Source organism: Phaseolus vulgaris, chromosome 7 (genome assembly GCF_051622355.1).
Source record: "Phaseolus vulgaris cultivar YP4 chromosome 7, ASM5162235v1, whole genome shotgun sequence".
NCBI lineage: Eukaryota > Viridiplantae > Streptophyta > Magnoliopsida > Fabales > Fabaceae > Phaseolus > Phaseolus vulgaris.
Genome location: NC_143504.1, coordinates 52,646,531 through 52,674,264, shown reverse-complemented (window position 1 = coordinate 52,674,264; position 27,734 = coordinate 52,646,531). Strand labels below are relative to the sequence as shown.

Here is a 27,734-nt window from a genome sequence, read left to right as displayed (position 1 = left end):
TAGTTTCAAATAATATCTAATTTAATCAATATAATAATTAATTTAATCAATATAATAATTATTTTTTTTCTAAAATTGATTTTTATGTAATGATTTTGTTGCATAGTATATTTCAAGATATTTTGACCATTATACTAATTAACCTAATCAAAGTAACATGCAAATTATTGTATTTTAAATTAGATTAAAATATTTTAGTATATGTTATAAGATTAATAGTAGAATACCCAGTTGAAAAAAAATATAGCAATTGAAACAAAAAATATTATTAAACTAACTGATTTGTAAATAAAAAATTGTAAAGTTCAAAATTAATTAAAAAATGGAAATATGGCCATTTGTATGATTTTCTATTCCATTAGATATTCCAAGAAGTAACTTCAATAATAACGTATAATATAAGAATAATTTAATTTAATTTAAAACTTCTAATAACTACAATTTTTAATTATCAGCTAATTTTGTTTATATTTGACTTAATTTTTGAGATATTTATAAGCTTTCATTTGTTAGAGAGCAACATGAAGTGGGCATGGGAAAGGTATATGTATGGTTTGACTTGTTTAGTGAATATAAAAATCTATCCATACATTATACATGACATAATGAAAGAATAAGTAAGGTATGATTTGAATAAGGTGAACAGTAAATATTAGAGTAGTCTTTAGTTTGAAACTTGCTTCTATATATGCTTGTATTTTGTTTTTATATAAGGGGAATCAATAGAAGCCAGCTTGGCCTTAATTCAGAGGGGACAAAGGTAGTGAAGGAATACCAATATACCTAAATCTAAAATGGATAAGACCGGACCACAACCACACTCCTCTAATATAACTAGTTACTTTGGTTAACCATGCATCTTGGTAGGCCATGCCGTGTAATCTTCTCTAGTTCACAATTTCTTGCAGAATAACTTCCTCTTTGCCAATGGAGAATAACTTCTAACCTTACTTTTCCCATTTACAATAAACCACGTATCTTCCCATCTCTCTTAAATTGTGTGCTCATGCAACTCTTATGCAACATATGCCAATTTAACTTTTCTCTTTTTTTCAATTGTATCGGTCGACACCGAATGAGCCATGTCACTCGATCTCGGTGACAGACTGATCGGTCAAATGCTCCACCAAATTCGGGTAACACCCCGAGATATTAGACAGTGCATAGGCAGTTATCTGGTTAGTATTCTAGTTAGTCAATTCATGTGTTTTCTCTCTTATATAATCTCTTGTAGTTTCACCAGAGTAATACAATAATATTTTCTCTCTCATTTTCTTATATTCTAATATGGTAGCCACAATTTATTTTTTTTCTCTCTGTCAACTCATGACCTCCCCTTCATCTTCTTCATCGTCATCTTTTTCTTCTTCTACCTCTAACCATTCTACTCCTATTTTGTCCATGGCCACCTCCACCAATGTTCACCATTTTAATATCCCTATCTCCCTCAAACTCAATGACGACAACTTCCTTGTATGTAAACAAAAGGTTCTAGCTATCTGATAAGTGTCTAATTTTCATAATATTTCATATTAAAATACAGGCACTCATGAATATTAATTGCTAATTTACATATAAAATAATCCCTAATTTATGAGTTTATACATTTTTACATTTTTTATGACGTGTTTAGGGAATAATGGAGATTTGAAATAAAGAAGAATGATATATGCTAAAAGGAGAAAGCTGGAAGGCCCATAACGCACAAAAAAAAGTCAAACTCAGCAGCAAGAATGCATCAGATTAATTGTGTTATTTTTATGTTTTTATTCCCATGAGCACAATGCAGGAAGTCACCTAACCCTAGCAAATTAGGTTAAATAGGGGGCTAGAGGCACAACCCTAGGGTGCCAGATTGAGAGAAAAACATCATGGAGTGAATTGTAACCAATTGGGAGAATGAAAGGTGCTAGAAGTATGCGTGGCTAATTCTACCCTTTGGGATTGTGAGTAATCTGTTTAAACTCTTATGTATTGAGGTGATATTTAACTATGATATAATATTATGTTCTTGATTGATTATTCGTATTGTTGTTTTGCTTTTAAATATTTGTGACATGTTTGAGGATCTTAAATATGACTGATAAGTATTTTTAGGATTCTGACCTAAACAACAATATTTAACATATTTGAGTGTTAGGAATAGACTTGAAATGTCAATTGCTATTAACATCTGAGCTTGATCCTAAGTTGTTCTTATAAATATGCGAGAGATCGATATTTAGGGAACATTCTTAAGAATTTTATATGTGAGAAATCGATATAAATGACTTTTATACGAGCATCAATTTCAATCAAAGAACATAATGTTAACATGCTAATCAAAATATGTAAGAGTGAGAGAGATGAAACTCAATCCCTATTTTTCCAATTGATCAAGCAATTACTCTTTGATTTGTTTTCTTGTTAATTCTTGTCCTATGCGGTGAACAAGGTGTGCCATTTTATGCACAATCCACAAAAGCATCATTGGAAGGCAGTCAAATGCATTCTACGTTATTCAACGTAGCTCCTCCACAGATGTTCGTGCTTTTAGTGAAGCTGACTGGGGCAACGACATTGACGACAGGAAGTCTACCATTGACTATTGTGTCTATTATGGTCTCAACATCATTGCCTGGTTCTCCCACAAACAACGTGTTGTATCACGTAGTAGCACCGAAGCTGAATATTACAACATTGTTGTATCTCTAACTGAAGTCATTTGGTTGCAATCTATCCGACATGAACTGCACCTTTCCTCCATTCAACCACAGTTAATCTCGGACAACTTGAGAGTTGTTGTTCTCAACGCCAACCCCATCATGCATTCTCGAACCAAGCATTTCGAAATAGACTTACATTTTGTTAGAGATTATGTTCACCAAAACAAAATTCATTCGCTTCATCTCCCTACCAGATTCCAAATGGCTGATACATTCACCAAACCTATTGCTGGTCCCTCGTTTCTGGATTTTCGAAGTAAACTTATGGTTGTTGAACCACCCCCATAAGTTTACAGGGGAGGATATTAGACAATGCATAGGCAGTTATCCTATTAGTACTTTAGTTAGTTAGTTCGTGTGTTTTCTCTTTGTATATAATCTCTTGTAGCTTCACCACAGTAATACAATAATATTTTCTCTCTCATTCTTTTATATTCTAATACGAGAAAATAGAAAACCTCCCTAAAAATCAGCTAACACTGATATATGATAGATTTGACCCATTATAACATAGGGTCCATAACTAAACACTATAAATAAACCCTCTACAAAGGAATAAGGTATGCTTTTTATCAGTTCTTAATATACACTCCAAATACTGAGTACTTACTTGATTGTCGGAATACCTTTTACATGTCGACCTTGACTGAACACTAGCTAACTGAGGAAAGAGACTTAGAGTAAGGAGTAAGAGAGTGACCGAACAACCGACACGCCAACGATTCTACAACCAATCTCAGGTATTATCCATGTCCACTTTGTTTATAGAAGTACAAATATCTGTCGCCAATACATGATTTTAATCAACAAAAGATCATATATATATATATATATATATATATATATATATATATATATGAGTAAATTTACATATAATTTTTCTATTTACACACGCATTGCTATCGATACAATTATTTTAACTAATTTAGTTATTTTAATTGAAAGTTGAGATATTTACCAATTTTGAGTTAATTATTGTGGTAAATACTCTATAATTCAGATAAAATATAAATATCACCTTATCTTCTATTATTATATTATCACATTTCAACATGTTTGTTAATTATTAAATAGATTTTTTTTAATTTCATTAAATAAAGGGTTAAATATATTTTTCGTTCATGTATTTTCATGCGAAATTAATTTTCGTCTCTAGTCAAAACTTTAGAGCCCTTGGATACTTCTAATAAGAAAACTATTAAAATTGATCATTATCAACATAAACAAATTGAAATTCAATGTGAACTATATTATAATATTATAATATTCACGTCAACTTTCATCACACATTCATATTTTAACATTCTACTTCATTTACATATTTGCTGAAAATTTTATTTGTTACATAAATAAATATCTATTTTAATAGTTTTTTTATTATAAATATACAAAAATTTTAAAATTTAAATTATAAAATAAAAGTATAAGACGAAAAACATATTCAACATTAAATAAATAAACTAAATTCAAGATTTTAGCCGGACAAATGTACCTTGAACTTAAAGACGTATTGTATAAACTATTAAAATTAGTATGTTCTCGAGAAAATTCTAAAAATGAATTATTAGTAGCGTATAGTTTATTGTTAAAATAGTAGTTTGTGATAAACATTTTTCTAAAACCTATTAAAAATAACAATGTATTATTGTATAATAATGTAAATCTTCTTACACTTATATATTAAAATGGTTTTTTACTTTGTTGTGTTATGTTAGCATGAGGTGGTGGTGGTATGATGTGTTGGATTATTAATATTTCCCATAAACGTCAATTAGAAAGTAACAAATGTTTTAATGAATAAATCTAAAACAGTGTAGACAATAGTTGACTAGGGGAAACAACTCATGTGCGTGAATATGATAAGCTCGCCAGAGTATACATTACTATAAAATATATAACGATTAGGATGAGCCTAGTATCTTTCCCTTTCTACTTTTTTCATTTTTTTGAATTATGTAGTTTCTTGATTCGTTTATGATTGAATGATATAATATTGCCAAGTTTATATGACATTGATTATTGGGTAAAGGAGTCCATTACAACAGTCTCATAAACAGACAACCTAATAAATATTATTATTATTATAAAAGGAAAAGACTCCCATATTCTCCTTCATTTGGAGGTTTCTTTCAAATGCTCATAGTCATATTTTAAGTTTATGCCTACTTTTATACCATTCAATTGAAATAAAATTATTAAGGGCTGTGCCTTTGGCTGTCTGTTTGTAAGTATGCATGCATACATCCATGGAGAATATTTGCTCAACTTCAAACTTAAGAGTTTCTTAACAAAAGTTTCATGTATATTATTTTCAATTATACTTAAAAAATTGGAGAATCTCTTTAATTAAAATTAATAAATGGCTTATATGCCGGCACATAGCACCAACTGCAAAAGGTGAAATAGATCCTCATTGTTCTCTGTGACGAGGGGTTGTTTCCCAACAATTTGTTACTCCTACAATAGAAGTTTCTTGTGTCTTCTTAAAAATTTATAGCTTTAATAAAAGAATAATACAAAAAATACTTAATTGAGTGTTGTTGTTATAAGACAAAGACACATCTTATTCTCAACCACAAATCTTAAATTTTTTAAAAATTTAGATTAAATCTAAAATCGTCTTATAAAACTTTTAAAAATAGTTGTTTAAAGATATTTTTACAGTGTTCTTAAATTAAAAAAATTTGAATGTCTTGAGCGATTTGGATAAAAATCGACTCTTTTAAATTAAGGTTGTATAGATTTTGTCACCTTCTTGGTCATTATTTGTAATATATGTGGGTTAATGATATTTAGAAAAATAACTTCTTTATATGTTGATTTACCTTATATTTATACTACTTTGTGGTGTGATTTTTGTTCATGGGTCTTAATGTCCAACTTTTTGTTGTACATATTTAGCCTAGTTTATTAATGTGGAAATCTTTAATTTTGAATAAGACGAAAGTTTACATGGTGATTATTTGGATAATTGGCGTGGCGTTTAATCGATGTTATTTGGATAATTGGCGTGGCGTTTAATCGATGTGAACTATGTAACTTAATTTGATCTATTTTTTTTTGTCGATAAGTCGAGGTATCAACTTCTGCTCATACTAATTTGTTTTTGAATGGGGTTAGAACCAAGAGAACGATTACATACTTTCTCAATCGGTCAGTCTTCCATTACTCCTTCTCTTCTCGGAATAACTTCCTAACTCTCCCATCACTCCTCTGTTCCTCGTCCTCATGAACTCCAAGCTCGGATGATACCTGCAAAAGGCACTCCGACACTCAAGTGAGATCTCGATATTTAGTGCTCGATGCAATTAATGTGTGATAATATGTGACTATTTATATGATTATCATGAGACGTTTGTTATTGGACCGGATAAGGATTTTGGATCATGATTAAGAATGTATCATGTAATGTTTAATCAGTGTTTAACCTTGTTAATCTTTTGTTAGCATAATGAACTTGGTCATGTCGGTCAACTCTGATCGGCTCAACCTATTGTACAGACCCGACCGGTACATGTTCTTTCAGTACTCGAGATGTACAAGATTGATATAATAAAATAAAATTTACCTTGTCACAAAATAATTTATTGAATATCATTTATAAAAAATACACAGGATGTATCATTTTATTAAATGTTAAATATATTTTTCGTTTCTATACTATAACACGAAATTAGTTTTTCTGGTCCAAACTTTAGACTATTCAGGTGCTTGTAATATGAAAATTAGTATTTAGAATTTAAAATATTAGTAGTTAAAATCTTGGTATATAATGGTTAGATACTAATTCATAAACCATTTTATAAATTTTTATTAATAATAGAAATCACTTTAAATATTAATAATTTTTTTAGTTTATAAAATATATAGTTAATATAGTAACTAATTATTTTAATATTTAAATTTGATCTTTATTTAAATAATTTTGTTGTGTATATTTTCAAAGTTAATTTCCTTTTGAAGTTTCTGCTTGGAATAAACCCTAATTTGAATCTCTTTCTTATGTGTTTTGTATTCATTCACGTTGATTTTTTCCATTTCATTCTTCATTCTCAAGTTGACTGATTACATCAGGTAAATATTTAAACTCTAACTTCAAATTCTTTTGAACCCTACATTGGATATTAAATTTTATTGAAGTTTATTTTACTAACTATTGAATTCACTCAATATTGATTTCACTAATTATTAATTTAGTTGTTTGTTTATTGTATGATCGCTGTATGAGATGAAATGGATTATTAATGAAGATATGACATAATACTTAATTCAAGTTAATACTTAGTCATATCAGTCTACATTGTGTAGCGCTACACAATATACACATAATTTGTAACTTATTTTTTTAAAATATTTTATATATTTATAATACATATTTATCTCACATCATGTTAAAAATTTATTAAAACTTTACTTTTTTTTACTAGCAACTTGACTTCACATATTATTTATTTTTGAAAAATAACAATACCTTTTTTTTCCTTACATTTTTCATAGTATTTTATTATAGATACTGGTCTAATTTTATATTTGTACAATATTGAGTAGTAAATTATAACCTCCAAAATTATATGAATAAGGAATTTAAAAAAAGAAAGTGAATCGCAAACTTCAATTTGAGTATTTTAATGTCATGTTTTGAGGAAATTTCATTCAGATTTATAAGTTATTAGGTTCATTTTGAATGCAGAGCTCTGTTACCTGGTCTTATTTTACCTTTTTGTAAGTTCGGTCATGCTAGGTATTTTTAAGATTTTTTTTGTAAGCTTTGCTTTAATGTAATAGTTTTATATAAATAAATTTTTAAATTTAATTTCAACTTTTTCATGATAAAAAAGTATTTATTTTTATTATTATAATCCAATATTTTTTTGTTGGTTTTAAATTTATTATTTTTCCATGCTATTGATTATCGTGGATATTTCATCTTATCATACTTCAATTCAAAGTAAATGCTTTTTTGTTCTAAAACTATCTCAAATACTTTTTTTTTGCTTGTAATTAAACTCAATGTTGGTTAGGTTAGTCAAGAAAATGGAACTTCTCAAAGAGTTTGGTTCCTGGCTAATTTTTGGCATGTTTTAGTTATATTGTATTAGGTCTCTAATATTAGATGAAATTCCACATATTTGTAGCAATTATTTGGATTTCAAATAGATTTATTGTTGTTGATTTGTGTATGATTGCTATTGATGTTGAATTGATAAATTAGGTGTTCAAATAGAAATGAAGGATGTTGATGTTCACTTTGATTTTTTAAATTTAATAATGGTTTAGAGGGTCAAAATGAACACTGTTAACTATTTTGAGTAATTTATGTTTTTATTGTGTAAAATTGTATTTGAACTTGTTAGAAGGATTATTGAAGTTGAATAGATCATCTATAAAAAAAACTTAAATATCAGTGAATTTACATTGATAATTGGTTTTGTGATTATCTTGTAAATTAAAGTCTAATTAAATTAGGTTAAATTAGTGTTTGGTAAGATATGCTTACTATATGTCTTATAAAATATATATGTATGTTTGATCTTATCTAATTTTTATGTTTATTTGTGCTTAGGTTAATGTAGAATTATATAAACGGTAAGAAATATAGGTCATTAATATGATTGAGTTATTATGATTATCTATATAAAATCGAATATTTTTTTTATTTACAATAACTCATTTTCTTTTATCATATTTAAAAATTATTGTATTTATATTTATTACATGAGCAAATAAAGATGTCTGTAATATATTGAAATACAATTAATTTGCCTAACTATCAATATTCAAGGACCTCGATCATAGCCTTTAATTTTATTAATATTTTATTTATTATATAATTTTTAATAATAAGAGGATAATAATATTGTGATCATTAAAAGGTTATAAAACAATTCGTTAAAAACACGCATAAATACATATTATAAACATTTTATTTATTAAGTAACAATGCAATATTATATATACAAATATTAAAATTTAAATGCCTAGGAACAGTATATTAATATAAAATCAAATTATGATTGATATAATAGATAGTAAAGATAATGTTATTATACATAAAAATATACCAACCTTTTTTAATGTGACTAATTTTTCTCTTCTGATAACATAAATCACGATTATCAATTTTACCTAAAGATAAAAACAATCTTAATTTGTATTTTCATTTATTATTGATTACTCATAATAAAAATTACAATAAAATAGACCACTGCATTATATTAGATGATGATAACAACTTTTTTCTCAGCAAATATCATACCAGAATTTCTATAGGAAAATTTCTGCAGACGAGGGATCTTCATGTTGGAAAAAGATATAAGATATGTTAAAGTTTATGATATCCCACACGCGTATGTATATAAATATGTGTGGGAGGTTTTGCAATTCATGCGGGTGAAGCTCTCGACAGCTAATGATATGCAATAATGCAGGGTTATCCTTCCCCTGTTTTTTAATGTTCTTCTCTCAGTTGTTTTTTACTTTTTAAGTATATGTCAGATTCATCATTTTCTTTCTCAGTTTACCTTATTAGGATAACGTTCTTTCCCTGTCTGAGTTTCATGTCAAGTTCAACACAATATCCTTTCCAATTTTATACATACATGGTTTCTCAATTATGATCTTGTCTCCCTTCTGAACAAAACTAATACAAAAGATGCAGAAAGCAACCAAAAGAAGGTAATTCAGCTATAAACAATAACATAAAACACATAAAGAGGAACCAATACCTGCACCACAATCCCTAATTTCTGCATTTTTATATCTGCACTGTTGTCTCTCCTCTGTAAACAAACCACACCATATTTAACATCTATCTGTATTGTGATGCTACTTTTAATATCAAAAGAAATTAATATTATATGTGCTTAAAGTTTTTTATTATGTTGGTCTTACTTTTTATTATAAATATATAATATATGCTTCAACAGATGTATAAATACAGGTTATATATATATATATATATAAAGACTACTATGACTATCCCTCGTCCTCATTTTCATCATATTTTAACTCCTTACTGAATATTTAGACGTGATAAAATAAGTCCTAATCTCATAATTAGTTGTCACTTGCCAGAGACATGATAGATATATTGAGCAGATTTTTTCTTGCAAGATTTTCGTAATATTTCTTGTTTTTTTTCGTTAGGGCAACTGAGTGTGAGTTTTGAATTAATTATGTGTGATGCATGAATGATTTGGAAGTTTGGTCAATATGTAATTATAGATAATTCCTAATTTTTCAACCCACAAATTCAGCTACTGGATGATATGCTATTGATAATCAATGAAGAAAAGAGTGTTTATTTAACTGTTTAAATCAGTTTGTGACTAATTAATTAAAGAAAAATAAAATAAAAAGAAGGAACTTTAATTTGATTTGTAGAAAAGAACTATTGCACATGTGAAGACCATAGATGCCGGTGGGATGGTTGTGGAGTTAATGAAGTTTTAATAAAACCATTATAAAAGTAATGAGCCCAATAGTTAGTTGTCTATAATAAAAGTTTTCCTTAAAAGTGATTTGTTAATTATTTTAAAAAAATACTTTTGTACAATACAAATACAACCCTAATATCACAAACGGTAGCATCTGCTTTTTACTAAACTCTCTACCTTTAACCTATTTATCTATGCATATACGTGACCAATATCATCATATGTACTCAGTTTGATTAGAATTCCAAAATGTAAACTATTATAAGAAGGATAATTTGCAGCAGCAGTTGGATTGCAACACATAGAGGATAACAACATGCATTATTTTGAGGAAAAAAAAAGAAAAATTGTTCTTTCCACGTAATGATGGAACTTTTCAAAGAAATGATGACACTGATGAATCGCACATAAAGCTCAAAGAGTAAAGAATAGATAGGTCCTATTTTATTTGATTTTTTCAGACACAAGTTTTGATGCACTTGCAAAATGGTATTTCGCATTTCGCTTTTCACAGACATAGACGGGCCGAGACTGTAGCATTTGACAATGAAATTTTGGTATTAAGATTGCTTTCTTTTTCTTCAGGAGTCTCTAAAACCATTAATTCAGGTTTTTGAATAATGAGGACTCAGGTTAGTAATATAATAACTTCTGTGGCAACTCCTTCAGCACAGTAAAACAATTTCTCCCATTACTTTTCCAAGTTATCCATTTTTTATCTTCATTTGCAATTCTCCTTATACTGTCTTCACTTGATTATAATATCAGCAAAGGTGTCCCACCATTCCTGCAAGAGACATCAATGCTCACATCACAGCTAGGAAAAGACATGGTCACTCTACTGTTTAAAGTTTCAACCCCATTTTTTCACCTTGTTTCAACTCAGACCTATATACAACAAGAAGTCCTATTTCACATTGTTGAATCTCTATCAGATAGATGAAGCATATAATGTATACATTTAAAATAAAGAAAGAAAGAAAATACAGGGAACCTTGTTGACTATGACCTCTCTCATGGGGCCTCGCTCTTATATTAGTTCAACTTCTTTTCTCAGCTGCCAGTTCATTTTCCTTCTTCATATCTTCTCTCTGCCTGTCACATTCTTTCTATCTCAACCCCCAATACCTTTTCTTCATTGCCACCCCTGCTGACACTTCTCGTAGGAATAAACAAACTTTGTGTTAACCGACAAGGTTTCAGGTTCTCTCTTCATTTGCTAATTAAGGGAAAAAAGAAAAACTACAAATGGGAAGGCACTCTTGCTGTTACAAGCAAAAGCTTCGGAAGGGTCTTTGGTCCCCTGAGGAGGATGAAAAACTTCTGAGGCATATTACCAAGTATGGTCATGGATGTTGGAGTTCTGTGCCTAAGCAAGCAGGTAATTCATCCAATTATCCAACTCACCCTCCTTTAATCTCCTTTTGCGTGTAATAAAGAGAAAAGAAAACTGTTATTCATCTCTTTTTCCAATGTATTGGCAGGTTTGCAAAGGTGTGGTAAGAGCTGCAGGCTTAGGTGGATCAATTACCTTAGACCTGATTTAAAGAGAGGAACATTCTCACAAGAAGAAGAAAACCTTATCATTGAGCTTCATGCAGTATTAGGGAACAGGTAATCGTAACTGTAATTCAGTCTCTCTCATGATTGAATTAATGAATTTTCCCTTTTTTCTTTTCTAATGTGGTTATGTTTTACTTTTCTTTTTCTTTTGCTTGACATGCATGTTATCCTGTGCTGTCTCAGGTGGTCTCAAATTGCGGCACAGTTGCCGGGGAGGACTGACAATGAAATAAAGAATCTGTGGAACTCTTGCTTGAAGAAGAAACTGAGGCAAAAAGGCATAGACCCTGTCACACATAAACCACTGTCCGAGGTTGAGAATGGAGATGACACTGGTAAGAGCCAAGGTAAAGCACCGGAAGTGTCCAATGAATTGAACCTCCTGAAATCAGAGAGCTCCAAGTCAGATTCAGCTTCCTATGAGCAGAGAACATCAATTTCTCCAAAAGCCTATTTACCCGAGATGGATGGTTCCTGCAGCTCCAAGATTTACTGCAGAAGTGACAGCAATTTCGTAGCCAACAACTGTTACAACAAAGACTTGTTCCTAGACAGGTTTATGAATAGTAGCCGCCAAGAGAGCTACACCACTAGTTGCCAGCCCTCAGATTTGATGGGAAATTTTCCAATTCAGATGAGTTATGCAACCAATGACTGTCTCCCTAATGATTCAAACTCTAGTCATTGGTTCAGCCAAACTGGAAGGCCTTTCGATATGAACTCTGAATTTCCTTTCAATGCTGCCACTTCCATTAATCATCCTACACCTACAACCAATTTGTTTCTTCCTAATTCTTTCAGCTACAAGCCTTCACTTGCTGTTCCTTCTGACAGTGTTTCTACAGCCTATGGATCTCATTACTGGGAAGCCAGCGCCTCCAACAATAGCAATAGCAGCATTAGGAGTAATAGCAGCACTGAGTTGAGAGGTAGCAGCCCCTTAAACATCTTTTCTTCTTGGGGATTGGCAGAATGCAGCACCTCTACTACTAAAGAGGGACAAATTCATATGATGGAGAATCATACAGAAGAGGCTAAGTGGGATGAGTACCTTCACAATCCAATCTCAATGCTGGCTTCTGCACAAAATCTAGCTCCTGAATCCTTATGCAACGAGATAAAAACATCCATGCATTTGGTACCTGATACTTTAGGGGCTATGTTACCTCACAGCACCAAACAGCAAGAACCGTCTCAAACCTCTAGTATCTTTTCCAAGGACATCCAGAAGCTCAGGGCAGCCTTTGGACACATGTAAAAGGATTGGAGAAAAACAAAGATTTTATTACAAGGGTTCCAATTCAAGGGATTTTATTCTTAGTACAGGTGTGTGAAACCACAGATTTTGCTCTTATTTAGGTCTAATACAAAACAATTATTTCACTTTTTTTTTTTTCACTTTGTCTTTACTTTCTTCTTCTCGGGTGTGGGGTAGAATTACAGAATAAGAGTTGCTATTCTGTCTTCATTCTACTATTTTCTTTCTTTGCTACACTGTAACCGCAATGGTGCATTTGCATGTCCAAGTTCCAGCCATCACAGATGTTTTTATTGGTCCATGCAAAGTTTCATTTTCATTTTGATGCCAGGGACAGAGTTACTTTACCTGCAAACAATTTTCAGAATCTCTTCTACCGGGTATGAACTTGTTTTCCCACTTTGATACCACTGAAAACGACACCAAACTAGTGTAACCAGCACTTTTACCAATCCAAGGTTCTAATGGTTGTCCATCGTTTTCTAGACAGTAGAATAATATATTCACCCCAATAGTAGCCTCTATGGGAGTTTTGGGAGTGGATCCTTTCATGCAACATGACAAGTCTTGTCATGTGTAAATTTTACATCCATTTCTTTTCTCATTATTTTTTATAGACCCTCCCTTATTTACTGTAACCAAGAAAGAGATTGACACAACTTACACATCATTTTGTCGTGTGAAATTTCAGTATGGGAGAATCTATTAATATGTGTTTTACTTTCACCTGCGCAACAAGACCGTTAGTTTTCCTTTTAAGAAACTACAAGTGAATGAAGAAAAAGAGAGGAAGAAAATGAAGGTTAATTTGAAAAGCAAAAGAGAGAGCATTTCCCCCTGATAATTATTAAGTTTAGGTGGATGGGTGTGGATATTCTTTGACATTTGAAGACGCACAAAAGAGTAGAATGGTCACGTTTGGAGAAGTTAAGTGACAGCACTCATAGGCACATGAATTGAAAATCGCTTAATTCCGTGCAATGAGACAAGGACTTCCAAGCTAACAAGGGCCACATTACCCATACCCCATGTCCTCTACTTCCTTTAACACACTTCAAACTCCAAACATTATCCTAAACAACCCTTTGCAACCAACACCTACCACCTCCAATTTCAATTCCATCTCTAACACACGCTCCAATTCTCTAACTTTTTAACAACATCATCGATTCAATTCAAACTTCTACACTCATCACACTAAAATTAACAACATAATCCACATCAACTAAAACCTAAATAAACACAGTCACCAATTCTAACCTAACACACCATAACAACCTTTCAAAATTTCTCTATCTCTTTCTATGGACACGTTTCACTAGAAAAATTATTTTTTATTTTATTTTAAACAATTATAATATGAAATAATTCATATTAGACTGTCAAGACTTTAATTGAATACATAACTATGGAGTGCTGACACTCCAAAACAAAATTACGTTATTTAACACTTTAATAAATTAATATTTTAATTATATTTATTTTATTTTTAAATTAAAATACTAATATATATTATTATATTATTATAATGAGTTATAAAATGAATGTTTACTTTTTCAAGTGTGAAAGTTTTTTTTTATGTTCGGGGAAATACGTACATGATAGTGATTGTACATAGAGAGAGAGAGATTAGAAGCGTGAATTGTGTTGTAAAAAAGTGAATTCCATCATCATTAGAGTTAATTTGTAGCTAATGCATTTAACTAACCAAAACTGTTAGTAAGTAACTAATGTTGGATCTTTTTTAACAATTGAACAATCTTAGTTGATGTTATTAATTTTCTCTGAATTCGGATTGTTTATATATTAAATTATTAAACATATTGCTACTGGTGTCAAATATGTATTTATAAAAAAGGAAAGGAAAGTAATATTCATAAACATTTCATACAATATCCTTTTTTATCTTTCTGTCCACCATTATGACATGCAGAAAAATGATGAAATAGATAAGATATTCTGAAAATAATTATTGTATGAATTATTAAAAAAATACATTTTCACGAAAAAAAAATCAATCTCAATCACATGATTATAGATTAACGTTTATTTGGAAAAACATTTTTTATGTGGTAGGTTTTTTGTGAGTTTAATATGGTGAGTTAGGGAACCTATATTTATTTGCAACAGAAAAGGTTCCTATTTATTTTCACTTTATAATGTAGTTGTTCCTTTGAAACTTTATTAAGAAAAATAAAATAAATGTAGTTTTTCTCATCCTTACAACTAGTGAATGGATCGAATGTTGTCTACGATCTAAATAACTTTATTTTTTCTATCGTGTAAGAATTAATCAGTTACCGATTTAGAGGTTTTGTATATTAAAGTTTTTTTATACGTTAGATTAATTTTATCCATCTATTCTTATACTATGAATGAGAATGAACATTTTATTATAGATATTCTCAATATCTTCTAACTACAAATTTCTGGTTCACCAATTTCAAACTATTTTTCTTATCTATACATATATTGTATATAAAATTAATTGTTCATCCTAAAATATAATATATATGTTAAAAATGCTGATTACGAATTTTAATTAATTTATAATTTATATATTACAAATATTTATAATTAAATTCTGGATTTCCTTAGTGGATATTGTATATTTGTCATTTTAGTGTTTCCTAAAAGAATGGAGTGAATTTAGAAGGAAAAAATGTGTGGGGGTAACACCACCCACATTTAGATTTCTAGAGCATAATCTGGAAGGCATCTTTGTTCTGGAATACCTTCCAATGTAATCTAAAATGTATTTTATTGTAATTTTTTTTTTCAAATTTTAATGTATTTTGTTTTTGTAAAAATACCTTTTAGAATCTATAATTCCAAAAAAAATTCTAAGAAAATACATTCTAGAATTCAAAAATACCTTCTAGATTCTATAATCTGAAGTTTTTCGAATCAACCATTCTAAAATGAAGAACATCAATAAAATAAATGATATTTTTATATTTTAAGAAATATGAGATACCAAAAGAAGATATGGAAAAGCTAGAAGAAACTGTCATAGAACAGCAACCCATTGAAGTTTGGACCCATTTTTAATAATCTTATTATTGACAGGCCCAAGGATAGAAGGAAGTCAAACTTAAATTATTAAAATTAAAGTATTTATTCCTACACCTCCAAATTTTCTAGGCATACCCCCATAATTTTCAAAATGACCATTTTACCTTTCTTTAAAAATAACTTCTGGATTACTTGTTCCAAAAAAAATTTAGAATGGAATTTTCAAAATTTTCAGGGTCATTTAAAATTTAGAAAAGTATACTAGAATCTAAGATATTTGTTTCCTAAATTGAATATTTTTAAAAGTTTGAATTATCTAATTCAAAGCTCATAACTTGACTTTAAAGTGTACTTAAAAGTATAATGCATCTTAACGTTTTTTTAAATAGGCTAATAAAACATCTATTGAATACGCAAATAGGCATAAGACTTTACGGAAGCTAATAGGTCTAGTTCTTTAAATAGATCAATAAATATATAATCTTAAATATTAAAATTTAACGGTAATAATAATTTTAAAAATATTATTTTTTATGTGTTATTAATAGGATTTAAAAAACTATTGACCTGATTTATTTAGTATATGAGTCAACTAACATTTAAAATTAGACTATATATATTCATTCCCCCATATTGGTTTGTTCAGTAACTTGTCTGTCTTCATTCCTAACAATAATTAATGATTTAGTTTCTTATACAGATAATAGGTTTGACAAAACATGATCGATATTATGGGTTTCAAAAACTACATATTATTAAAAAATTATTGAATAAAAAATAATTAATTTTGATTAAATTAAATATTATTATAAAAAATAAAAATATTGATATCTAACTAGTTTCTGTTATTAGTAATGTAGTTAATTAGATACTAATTTACATTTATCAATAATATAAACTAATTTAGATATCAATAATTTTTTGTAATTTTTAAAATAATATTTAATTTAATCATTTAGTTATTATTACTTATCTTTAGAATTAATTTCTATTAAATGATTTTATTGTGATCATAAGATTCAAATTAAAAATGAAATTTTCTTTTTATTAGAACAAGTCGAAATTTTCCTATTACTAGAATAAAACAAAACAATAGAAAATATTAAATGTCTATGAACTTTTAAAATAAAGAAATTATCACAAAAGTCTCTTATCAGGAGCCAATTTTTACATTATAATAATTAAGTTGCAATTATTTATTAATTTCTCTTAAAGATAGGGGTATGTATGATTGAAAAAAGAGAGACAAAGAAGATAAAAAGTACGAATAATACGAGAATAAAGTTTATATATAATATTTTATTGCTGTTTGTGTTATTCTTCCTTGAAATTAAAGTATATTTTATGATAATATGTAAAATAAGCTTATTATACAAATTACTACATTAAACTTTAATTCTAATTAAATATCAGTAAAAACAAAACCTAAATATCTAAATACTGTGTGCAAGTTTTGCGTAATATAGGATGAGATAGAAAGAAAAAGAGAAATAAAAATGTGATTGATGATGAAGATGTGAAGATATATATATAGTTGAACCCTTCTTCTGCCTTATCAGTTACAACATCACACAACCCCGCTCCTCCATTTCCTTCTTTCTTTCTTTCTCTTCCTACAGATACAACATTGCTCACTCACTCTCAACCAAACCACACTTTTTTTTCTTCTCTCCTATAAATGCTTTACCAACAATGCTTGCATGTATACCATGGCTTCGTATGAAACCGATGAAAACAATGAGGGATATGATCATTCCCATAACTTGTCCAGGCTTTCTGTTTGTACCAGCAGCACCATGTGTCGTGATGTTGATGATGCCATGGCTACGTACATGTCAGGCTTGTCCATAGAAGAGGACGATGGTGATGCAGATGCTGAAGTTTCTGACGACAAAGAGCTCTTGTTATCATCTGATCCTGATGAAAACGAGTTGAGTAGCCGTTATCCTTCGCCAGCAAGGCCCCCACTTGGCGTGAAGGACTATTCTAATGGCAACGAGGCTCAAAAGACAAAGGATAAGGGTCCATGGAGGAGAAAGTGTAGGGGAATGAGAAAGGGCACTAGGGTGTGGGAGAAAAATAGGAGCAATAGTGAGAAGAAAGAGAAGGAACAAGTGATGAAACATAAGGGGTTTTGCAGTGGAGAGAGTGATGAAAGTGGGTTGAGGGTGATAACAAGGGGGAAAGGTAGAAAGTCACTGTGCATGGAGTTGGAGGAAGTAAAGGCATGCAGAGATCTTGGCTTTGACTTGGAGTTGCAGATACCTTCTCTTTCTCTCTCTTTCTCAAATTCTACACTTGATGATACTAGCACTGATGCTACTTCAATCACAAATTGGCGCATCTCTAGCCCTGGTAAAGTGTATTTTACTACAACAATAGTCTAGTAATCTTCAAAGAATATGTGCAATACATTTTGTTGTTTACAGTCTTTGTGTGGCAGTAGAAACATTTTACATTCTTTTGTGTGGTGATTAATTAACTTATGATTTATCTGAACAAGTTATACGAACAAAGTGATGGATCTCACTGAGAAAGTTCTTCTTTTATATGTTTTGGCCCTTAAGGTGACGATCCTAGAGAAGTAAAGGCTCGGCTTAAGGTGTGGGCACAGGCAGTAGCAGCATCTGCATCCAAATACAGCACTTGACATGCTAATTTTCTACCAACTCCTTTTCCATGGAGGCTAAAAACACTACCTATGGCTAGATGATGAAGATGATATATATCTCTCATCTATTTGACACTGATCGAATAATAGAGATCAATGAAGAGGTTGTAAAATGATAATGATATATATAAGAACATTATGTTGCATTATGCACATTAGCAAATGATATGAAATACTATTATAGAAACTGAAATGGATCCTATTTCATTTTATTGCCCTTATCTTAAAAAAAAAATCTTTTCCCTAATTTGTAAGGAATGAAATGCAAATATATCTAAACAAGAAAATGAATATCTTATTTATTTTGTATGTCTAATTTTAATTCATAACATTTCATCTGGGGTCTCAATTGATGTAAACATGTTCTGAAGGTTAAATAAATTTCTCTTTCTGAAATACCCCAACCCTTACGGAGTGTTGGTCTTTCAAGTTTATGTCCTTTGTGGTCACAATAATTTTATGTGTACAGTAGTGTTTGAAAATGAAGCCATGATGAGAGAGCAGAGTTCATCAATGTCGTAGAAGTTGGTGGGTGGGAAGTTTGAATGCATATAATAAAGTCAATCAGTGGTCACTACCTGCTACGGTTTTGTGTACTTTATAAATTGATTGACATTTAGATCTTCACCAGGTCCCTCTTTTGAAATGTACAAATAGAAAATTAGATAGAGAAATTTTGATACCAAAATTATTATTTTAACAGCTTCTTTAAATTCATATACAACTCATTTATAATAATAATAACATAACATCAAGTAGATCAATAGTATATATCTTTACAATCAATTAAACAAGTGATTGTATTACTAATATTACTTAGCAATATTTACCAAAAAAATTTATTGGAGATCATAGGAATGTTTCAGTGTTAGAAAAATTAAGATTTTAACAAAGTAAAAACGTCGCTTCAAATAAGTAACATTAGAATGATCAAAAGTAATTGAATAATTAGATCCAAAGAAAAAATATAGAAAATTTGCTTATTACTTTTTTTTAATCTTAATTGTACTTATCTCTATTAGAATGTTAGTTTAGACATGTTTGCGCACACCGTACGTTATCATCCTTCGATTAATGCAAAATTGCTCACAAAATAGGTTGAAATGATTGTGATATATTCATTTTCTCATTATGATAATTACTCACAAATTGAAGATAACTAACGAGTCATGTACAAGATCAACACAATCATCATATCTGGCAAGAGCTTGCAAGAACTCAGAATTCAGAAATGTTACAGGGTTCCTTTTCAAGTGGCATGGAAGTTCTATACTCCTTCGTTAAATCAGGTTTCAATTTTTCGTGGTCTTTTTATACGAATTTTATATTTTATATATTCTTACCAAAAGTAGAAAAATGAGATCTAATGAGTCTTGTTGACATAACTTATCAGTGAAAAATGATGATAGTTAATCAATTGCATCCTCAGCTAAGAATGACTTTCCATAATTTATGAATGTTGATTGTTGAATGCTCATTGCAATTTCAAGAATTAAAATGTAATGAGGAGACAACAAATTTTGCTCACTTAAAGTTAAACACCAGATTATGGCAGCTGCTGTCACACGGGTAAGCACAGTCAATAGCTTTGACAACTTCTCGATCAAAATACCAGTCTCCAACAGCTACTGCAATTGGCTGCATAGTAAAAGATTATTATTTTCAGAGTGCAATAAACAAAAAGCGAGAAAGGCAAAGCTTGAGTAGTGAATTATTAATATTTCATCCAAGGCATTATAAAGTGTTTGGTGTTGGACTGATCAAATCTGTGTTTGCAGTAAAAGAAATAGTTTTTGGAAAGAACTTAGTCTGAAGTCCGTACAGACATAATTGAACATTACCCCATAAATCTCTTATAATTTCCTAAATCCTACTATGTTGTCTTAATCTTCATTAGGTTGGTCTAGGATCATTATGGTCTTTGTTAATCTCCTACACCTAGTTAAGTATTATTGATTATTTCTCATAAATTGAACATGTGGTGGATCTCACACTACCTGATAATTTATCTATCTTTAAAACAAGGGAAATCTAAATTGAGCATAAACCTTGTCCTCAATAAGGGGAGAGTCATCAGCAAACCATGTCTCCTGTCTCTCAGACTGACAATGAGCAAAACAAGAATTTATGAATAGTCCAGTTTGAGATGACTTTGAGAAGTCTTTAATGTCACTCAGCATTTGGTTTCTGAAGTCTGCTTCAAAGAAGAGATATGATAAGTTACAAAATGGGATTATTGAGATGTACCTTAATTGCTGTGAATTATTCATGTTAGTAGATATACCATTTATTAAACGAAAATTAGAAATTTTCAAATATGAACATAAATTTCCATGCATAATTCACAATAGGAGATTGAAATAACCTTGGAGGAACTGAATTTGAGATGAGCTACAATTTGCATGGTTGGATTTGCATTCATTCCAAGAGCCAAGGCGGTCAGCAGAAGGTGGTGCTAAACTGGCTTGGACCTGATGAAAACAAAGTTCACATCGTATAAAAAGTAGCAGTAATCAAGTTGAAGCGCCTGTAACAAATAACTAAAGTGTGACATCAATGATCATAGTCATTGCTATTCCTGGTTTGACTGTGCCCAGGTTTTTAATCGGAGGAAGGTAAAATGTCCAACTCCTAGGCTTGTGAAATGTTGAATCCAATTGTACAAAAGAAGAAATTACTATGGGAACCATTTGAGGCAAAGGGCAAGCTCAGACAATAAATTAGTCAAGCTAGAACTTATGGCGTCCATGTCATTGGAACTTAGAGGACAAGTGAAGTTATGTGTTCTTTGTAATTAGCATATAATCGGGCACATCATTAACATTATACGGGAGAAACAATGTACAGAGTCATGTTACCTGCCAAACATCATAAGCTGTGTTGAGTAGAAACAACGGGGTTTCAATATGTTCGATCATATTCTGAGGAAAGAAGCACTGTGGAAAGAGACACCACACTATTAAAAATTGTATGTCTAAAGTAATTTCAAGTTTTGAATAGCATGGCATCCAGAATAAGAATTACCGAAGTTGGGTCTAGTTGGTTGAGACAACTTTTTGGAAGATTTTTTTGTACATCCTACAATTTCAAAACATCACCCACATGACATATTTGTACAGGTTTTATTAACCTTACGTCAAAAAAGTAAAAGCAATGAAAGAATATACAGATAAAGTTGTTTTATAGGGACACAATCTTTATGTATCAAACTCTGTATGACGAAAGCTGTCAACTGTTTGGTCCTTGCTAATCCCATCATTGATGATAAATCATATAAGCTAAGTTAATGGCATAAATCCACTAATCTCATTATTGATTATTAATGTCGATTAAAAAATATTTTACTACATAACTAAACTAAATGCTACCTGTAACTGAACCACACCTCCAAACAGATTCCTCAGTGTGCGTCCCCCAGATACATCAATTCTACATGATTGAATAGATCATTAATTATACCCAGTTAGTTTCTGGGAAAGGGAACAGTTTAGAGAATGTATAATGGAAAATATAAAACTTACGCATCAAGAAAGAAACCTGCATCACTCAAACATTTCACTTTGGAAGATTCTGGAAATAAGCTCCTGAACTCATCACAATGTATTATAGATGCCAGACCACCCGCAGAGCATCCAGAGAGAAGTGCCTGATATTCATTTGTTGATTGGCATTGATGCATATGAAAAGACTGAAAAACAATATAAAGAAAAATGGGAAACCTGGTTGGCTTTTTGCATTCCTTTCGACATTAATTCCTCCATTGCAGCTAGCCATATTTTTTGTCCTCGAAATTGAAGCTGTGCAGACTGAAAGAAGAACGGAATCCACGTATCATTGCAAATACAAATTCCAAATAAAGGATCTTTTAAAAAATAACTAGTTTGTCAGCACTAAAGGGTATGTAAGAGAAAGTTGTTCATTAGAAAAGTTATAGCAAATATTAAAAAAAAATACAAAATACGTTTGTTATTTTTGCATTTTAAATAATTTATACGATAGCATACTAGAATTTTGAAAATTTGTGTGCCACTACTATTTATCACATTCTTAGATGTCGGGTTGTTTAAGAGGAAACATGGGGGAGATTTGATAAGCCTGAGCCAACCAATATAAGAAAATGAGTTTGCATGTTTTTCTCCTTATATATTGTTTATCTCGCTTATCTTCGCCCAATGTAGGACTTCCAGATTCACTTGAATTTCTATCAACCTCCCTCTACAATTCAAGTATTTTACTTGTCTAATACTTTCCAGCCGCCAATTATTGGGTTCTTTTAAGGGAACATTCTGAGGAATTAATATTGATAACCTATGAGTCAGCCCATATAAGAAATCACGATGTACAATCCAAAACCTTAAGATTTGTAGTTCTTTCTTCTTACATATTGTGTATCTCCCTCATCTTCACCCATTATTGGACTCCCAACTCACACTTAGTAATTAGGAAAAACCATCTTTTAGAATCTTCCTATTTATTATAACATATTTTTATTTCCTTTTTTAAAGATTTGATTATTACAAATGGGGATGACGAGAATATAATTGGTGTGATTGTTATCAATAAAATAATTTTTTATTTTCTTACATTGCTCAAGTTGGTATCAGAGCTCCTGGTATTGGGAACCCTAATTTCGCTGGTTTGTTAACAACCATCGGTGTTGTTGTTAGCCAGTTGACATTAGTGGTGGGCTAGAAAGGTGTGCCCCACTCACCGCCACCACGGTAGGGTCATCGGGACCTCTTGAGAGCCAAGGGGGTAGTGATGTCTTATTTAATTTTGATTTGTTCCTTTTGCCAAACAATTTTTTTTGTTAGGAGTCAAAGTTATAAGGGTTGAATTTTTATTATCTCTTTGTTTTATGTTTTTCAATGTATGGTATCTAAGCTTTTAGAGAGGAACACTGATTGAATCAATGACTATCCTCTTTATCATATACCCTATACCCTACCCATGAAAGGTAAGAGTACCTTCAATTCAACAATATTGACCCTTTGTCTCATGGTGTTTGGATTCTTGATTCAGGAGTTGGTATTTTGATTCAAGAGCAAGTGATTGCATGACTCCTTTTCCTAAGCTCTTCAATTCATATGTCAAGATACCAGAGAACAACTTGTTATAGTAGCAAATGATGATAATGTACCCATATATGGATTCAGGAATATAACTTTAGAATCATCCATTGTATTAAAGGATGTTTTATACATCCCACAATTGACCAATAATATTGTCTCTATACAAAAACTTACAAAACAGTTGAATTTTCAATAATTATTTCTCTTATTATTATGTATTTCAGGACCTTACCACAAGGAAGATGATTTTAATTGCTAAGGAACATAGTAGGTTGTGATTGTTATAAGCCAACAAGCAACATCAGAAATATGGGAAAATTCCCAAGTATGACTTCACCATAAAAGACTTGTCATCCTTCCTTTAACATTATAAAATACATGTTCCCTCATTTGTTCACTTCAAAGTCCGTTGAGTATTTCAAATGTGATATTTGTCAACTGTCAAAACATCATCGTGCATCTTGTCCCATATATGGTACAAGGTAAATCTTAGGACTTTCAAATTTTTGTTAATTTTTTCCGTCTTGTCCAAAATCAATTTGGAAGGTTTGATATGGTATTGAATAGGTGAATCAAGAATTCTCCAAATTTTTGTCTCAATGGTATTGTTCATGAACTAACATGCATAACACTCCACAACAAAATGGAGTAGCAGAAACTTCTAGAGGTAGCCAGAGCCTTCCTTTCCCAGATGTTTGTTCCCAAAACCTATTATGAAGAAGTTGTGTAAACCGCTAAATATCTCAACAACAGGTTACCCATTCATATCTTAAATAATGTTAGTCCTATTGAATCAATTTTTGTCTTTTGTTTCCAATACTTCCCTAGTGTCAAGTCTACTTGGTCGAGAATTTGAATGTCTGTCATTTTTTTTTTTCACTATCATAATCCTAATCGCAATAAATTAGATCTTATAGCTCTTAAATGTGTATTTATTGGGTATCCTCCTAATAGAAAATGGTACAAATGTTATTATCCTAAGATTCGTCATGTCTATATCACCATAGATGTCACCTTTCATGAAACATATTCCTCTTTTGTCAACCCTATATATGCTTTAGGGGGAGAAAACACTAGAAGTGAAGAAGTTGTCCTTTTTGTCATTACCATATCTATCTTTGCAGGATGCTTAAGATCCAAGTGATGAAGCCACCACAAATGGGTTTGAACCAAGCCATAGTGAGGAAAAGGAAGACAAATTATTTGGCAAAAAATATCAAAGAAAACAACCCACTTTGACTCCAGAGTAAGAAGAGTTGTTTGACTTGGAGAGGAGGAACCTAAAAGGCAATAGTGAGGAGGTAAGTGTTACTGAGAATTACCCATTATTTTGAGAAAGAAAAAAAGATTGTGTGTTAAATATCCCATTTCTCAATATGTATGTACTGACAATCTCTCTAATAGACATTGAAGCTTTGTTGTTGTCATTGATGTCATAGAAATTCCTAACTCAGTTCAAGAAGCCATGAGAGAGAAGAATGATGCATTAGAAAGAAACTTTGTCTCTTGTAGCAAAGAAGAATATAGTTGGAGTTGTTCTTGCTCTAGTAGCTCATTTTGGATGAGAATAACACCAGTTGGATGTGAAGAATGTCTTTCTTCATGAAGCTTTAGAAAACAAGTGTACATGGAGATTCCTGCCGGATTTAAAACTCACAGTGGAAGAAATGCGGCATGCCTCCTAAAGAAGACCTTATATGGTCTTAAACAATCTCCAAGAGCAATAGTTTGGGAGATTTACAAAAGCAATTATTTCCTTAAGATATAAGCAAAGACAAAGAGATCATATTTCATTCATAAAACACTCCATTACAATACCGTTATTCATAAAAAGCCAAGTATATTCCTCTCACTAACCTCATCTTCACCATCTCCACTGAAAGATGCCCCATCACAATACCGTAACTTAACTCTGTTCCAATTAAAGAAATCTGTCCGAGGAAGATTACATGCAGAAAAATGAAAGAACATGGGCTTGAATATACATAAGTTGTAGCCTCGAGGAGGGAAGAATTTAAATGAATTACAGGTAAAAAATGCATGCATGCTTAAGGTCAAGGGAGAAACCAGGGTTTTCTTCAGGTTTGTTGCTCAATATTCCCGTGAATGGTATTTGATTTTCCATGAATTTTGAGGAGCCACGACGAGTATTTTTTCTATAGACACAATTTCTGATGGTATTACACCATCCTCCCCCCTGCAGGTATTAAAAAAGTATCAGTATGGTTAAATAAAGACTCCAAATATTAACTTTTTTCTACACAGTCTACCTTCTTAATATAGGACAATGAGTGGGTTGAACGATGGGGAAAAATTTAGAAACTATATTAAACCTTGAACATTCTTTACCTCCAAATGAACAAGCCAACTATCTGCACCAGATCCAAATCCACGATCCAAATGGTAACCAGGCAATGTTCCATCCAAACAGACTGGCATTATAGGGAAAAAAACAACTTATTTGCACGATTTCAAATCAAGTAAGAAATTATGCATGAGACAATCTTTAATCTTTTCAACTTTCCGTCAATTATGAAAACTCAACCAATTCAAACAAGCATTATACGAATAATGAAGTCTACCCTTCGAGTATCAGGTCATTTAAAAAGCATATGCAGTTCCATACAAATACGGGGCATACTCAGACAGTAATCAACAAAAACCATAAACACATTGCAGAGACAAATAGGGATGTTAGCGTGGAGCTGTAAGCAAAGAATTTAAGCAAGGGAGGCAAAAGGTATCTCATAACTAAGAATCCTGATTATAAGTGAGCAATCTCTAAGAATGAAAGAATTGGCAAGAGAAAAGCAAAGAAATACAAGTCTAGCAAAGTAATTAGGCAAACTAGAGAAAACATTAGCGCAACAGCTCTGGCATAATTTTAAAGCAGAAACAAGAAATGAGGGTTACCTAGAAAATGTGGAGTTTCATGTAATAACTCAAAGGTATATTAGTTATATGCAAGACTCTCATACAAGGAAATCAACCCACTAAAATTAATGTTTACAACCCACAAAAACCAGCAAATCAAAGATGATGAAACACGATACAAAGAATTGCAATGTGAAGTACCCAGAGAGTAGCACTAACAGAGAAGCTCAAAATGTAATTTTCAGCAAGAAACACATCACACAAAGAAGCCACTTAGTAAAAATTAACAGAGAGAAAGAGAGAGAGACCAGCTCCTTTAGAATGAGCTCCTTGAATGAGAGTGAGGTCGACCATAAGAGGTTGAGGTTGAGGTTGAGATGAAGAAGGGCGAGTTGAAACGACACCATTTTCTAAGAAAGAAAGCTGAGACAGTGTTTCAGATCCAAAGGAGAAGATCCCAGAAACTAAGCATGCAAGTTCAACTGCTACCAAAAGCAGCTTCATTGTCATCATCTTAATGAAGCTGACAACAATGTTTTTTCCACTCTCCGCAGTTATTCACTCACTCCATTTATCTCTTTCACTATTTATTTGCTTTAAATAATAACAACCGTTGGCCGTTTCTCTTCGCATGAACCGACACAAAATATGGTAGACCCATCTCCTAATATTCATTGTGTTCTTTTTCTTCACACAAACACCATTCACCATCATAAAGTTTAATAATTTATCATGTCTTCAAAATTACGCTACATCTTCATTCTGAACCCATTTATTTTCTGCCCCTTTTTTTGTGGGCTATAGGAAACAAAAATTATTTGCTAACACCAACAACACAATGATTGTCATTACTAATCCAAGGCACTGACGGAGCCAATCACGTTAAATTGCATCTATTATTAAAGGGTGTCAAGATTTTCCTGTTTCTTATCATTAAATCTATTAATTACGCTTCCCGTTTAGGTTTTCTTTCTTTTACTTTACCAAATATCATTCATTATATTAAATAAACAAATAGATATTCCATTATTCTCTAAAAAGATAAATACCCATTTTTAATGCTTTTAATAATTTTTTTTATAATATATGAATTTTTACATGGGTTAATTTTTTTTTACTAAAATAAAGATATTTCTGGAA

The 27,734-nt window shown here is 31.0% G+C and overlaps 3 protein-coding genes across 3 annotated transcripts; 2 read left to right on the top strand and 1 right to left on the bottom strand.

Moving 5' to 3' along the window:
* Nucleotides 1–11,060: 11,060 nt before the first annotated feature.
* MYB55 (myb domain protein 55) lies at nucleotides 11,061–13,345 on the top strand. The gene is made up of 3 exons (XM_068637314.2): nucleotides 11,061–11,522; nucleotides 11,626–11,755; nucleotides 11,888–13,345. Exons 1-3 carry the CDS (start codon nucleotides 11,390–11,392, stop codon nucleotides 12,960–12,962), a joined length of 1,338 nt encoding a protein of 445 aa, XP_068493415.2. The 5' UTR covers nucleotides 11,061–11,389; the 3' UTR covers nucleotides 12,963–13,345.
* Nucleotides 13,346–17,540: 4,195 nt separating this feature from the next.
* Nucleotides 17,541–18,854, top strand: LOC137828207 (uncharacterized). The gene is made up of 2 exons (XM_068634677.2): nucleotides 17,541–18,332; nucleotides 18,545–18,854. Exons 1-2 carry the CDS (start codon nucleotides 17,678–17,680, stop codon nucleotides 18,625–18,627), a joined length of 738 nt encoding a protein of 245 aa, XP_068490778.1. The 5' UTR covers nucleotides 17,541–17,677; the 3' UTR covers nucleotides 18,628–18,854.
* A 1,151-nt stretch (nucleotides 18,855–20,005) lies between these two features.
* LOC137830147 (pectin acetylesterase 6) lies at nucleotides 20,006–27,260 on the bottom strand. Its single transcript, XM_068637313.2, has 12 exons — nucleotides 26,903–27,260; nucleotides 26,070–26,152; nucleotides 25,788–25,917; nucleotides 25,578–25,651; nucleotides 22,368–22,454; nucleotides 22,170–22,294; nucleotides 22,017–22,077; nucleotides 21,673–21,726; nucleotides 21,507–21,584; nucleotides 21,014–21,119; nucleotides 20,697–20,842; nucleotides 20,006–20,286 (listed from the first exon to the last, which is right to left on the bottom strand). Exons 1-12 carry the CDS (start codon nucleotides 27,105–27,107, stop codon nucleotides 20,173–20,175), a joined length of 1,263 nt encoding a protein of 420 aa, XP_068493414.1. The 5' UTR covers nucleotides 27,108–27,260; the 3' UTR covers nucleotides 20,006–20,172.
* Nucleotides 27,261–27,734: the final 474 nt, after the last annotated feature.

Excerpts from the sequence above, each read along its gene's own strand:
- MYB55 (XM_068637314.2), top strand. The coding sequence starts at position 11,390 with ATGGGAAGGCACTCTTGCTGTTACAAGCAAAAGCTTCGGAAGGGTCTT. Across the intron at positions 11,523-11,625 it reads TTCTGTGCCTAAGCAAGCAG|GTTTGCAAAGGTGTGGTAAG; the intron begins GTAATTCATCCA and ends ATGTATTGGCAG. Across the intron at positions 11,756-11,887 it reads CATGCAGTATTAGGGAACAG|GTGGTCTCAAATTGCGGCAC; the intron begins GTAATCGTAACT and ends GTGCTGTCTCAG.
- LOC137828207 (XM_068634677.2), top strand. The coding sequence starts at position 17,678 with ATGTATACCATGGCTTCGTATGAAACCGATGAAAACAATGAGGGATAT. Across the intron at positions 18,333-18,544 it reads TTGGCGCATCTCTAGCCCTG|GTGACGATCCTAGAGAAGTA; the intron begins GTAAAGTGTATT and ends TTGGCCCTTAAG.
- LOC137830147 (XM_068637313.2), bottom strand. The coding sequence starts at position 27,107 with ATGATGACAATGAAGCTGCTTTTGGTAGCAGTTGAACTTGCATGCTTA. Across the intron at positions 26,153-26,902 it reads AGCTCATTCTAAAGGAGCTG|TCTGTTTGGATGGAACATTG; the intron begins GTCTCTCTCTCT and ends CTATAATGCCAG. Across the intron at positions 22,455-25,577 it reads GTGGAGATGGTGAAGATGAG|TCTGCACAGCTTCAATTTCG; the intron begins GTTAGTGAGAGG and ends TTCTTCTTTCAG.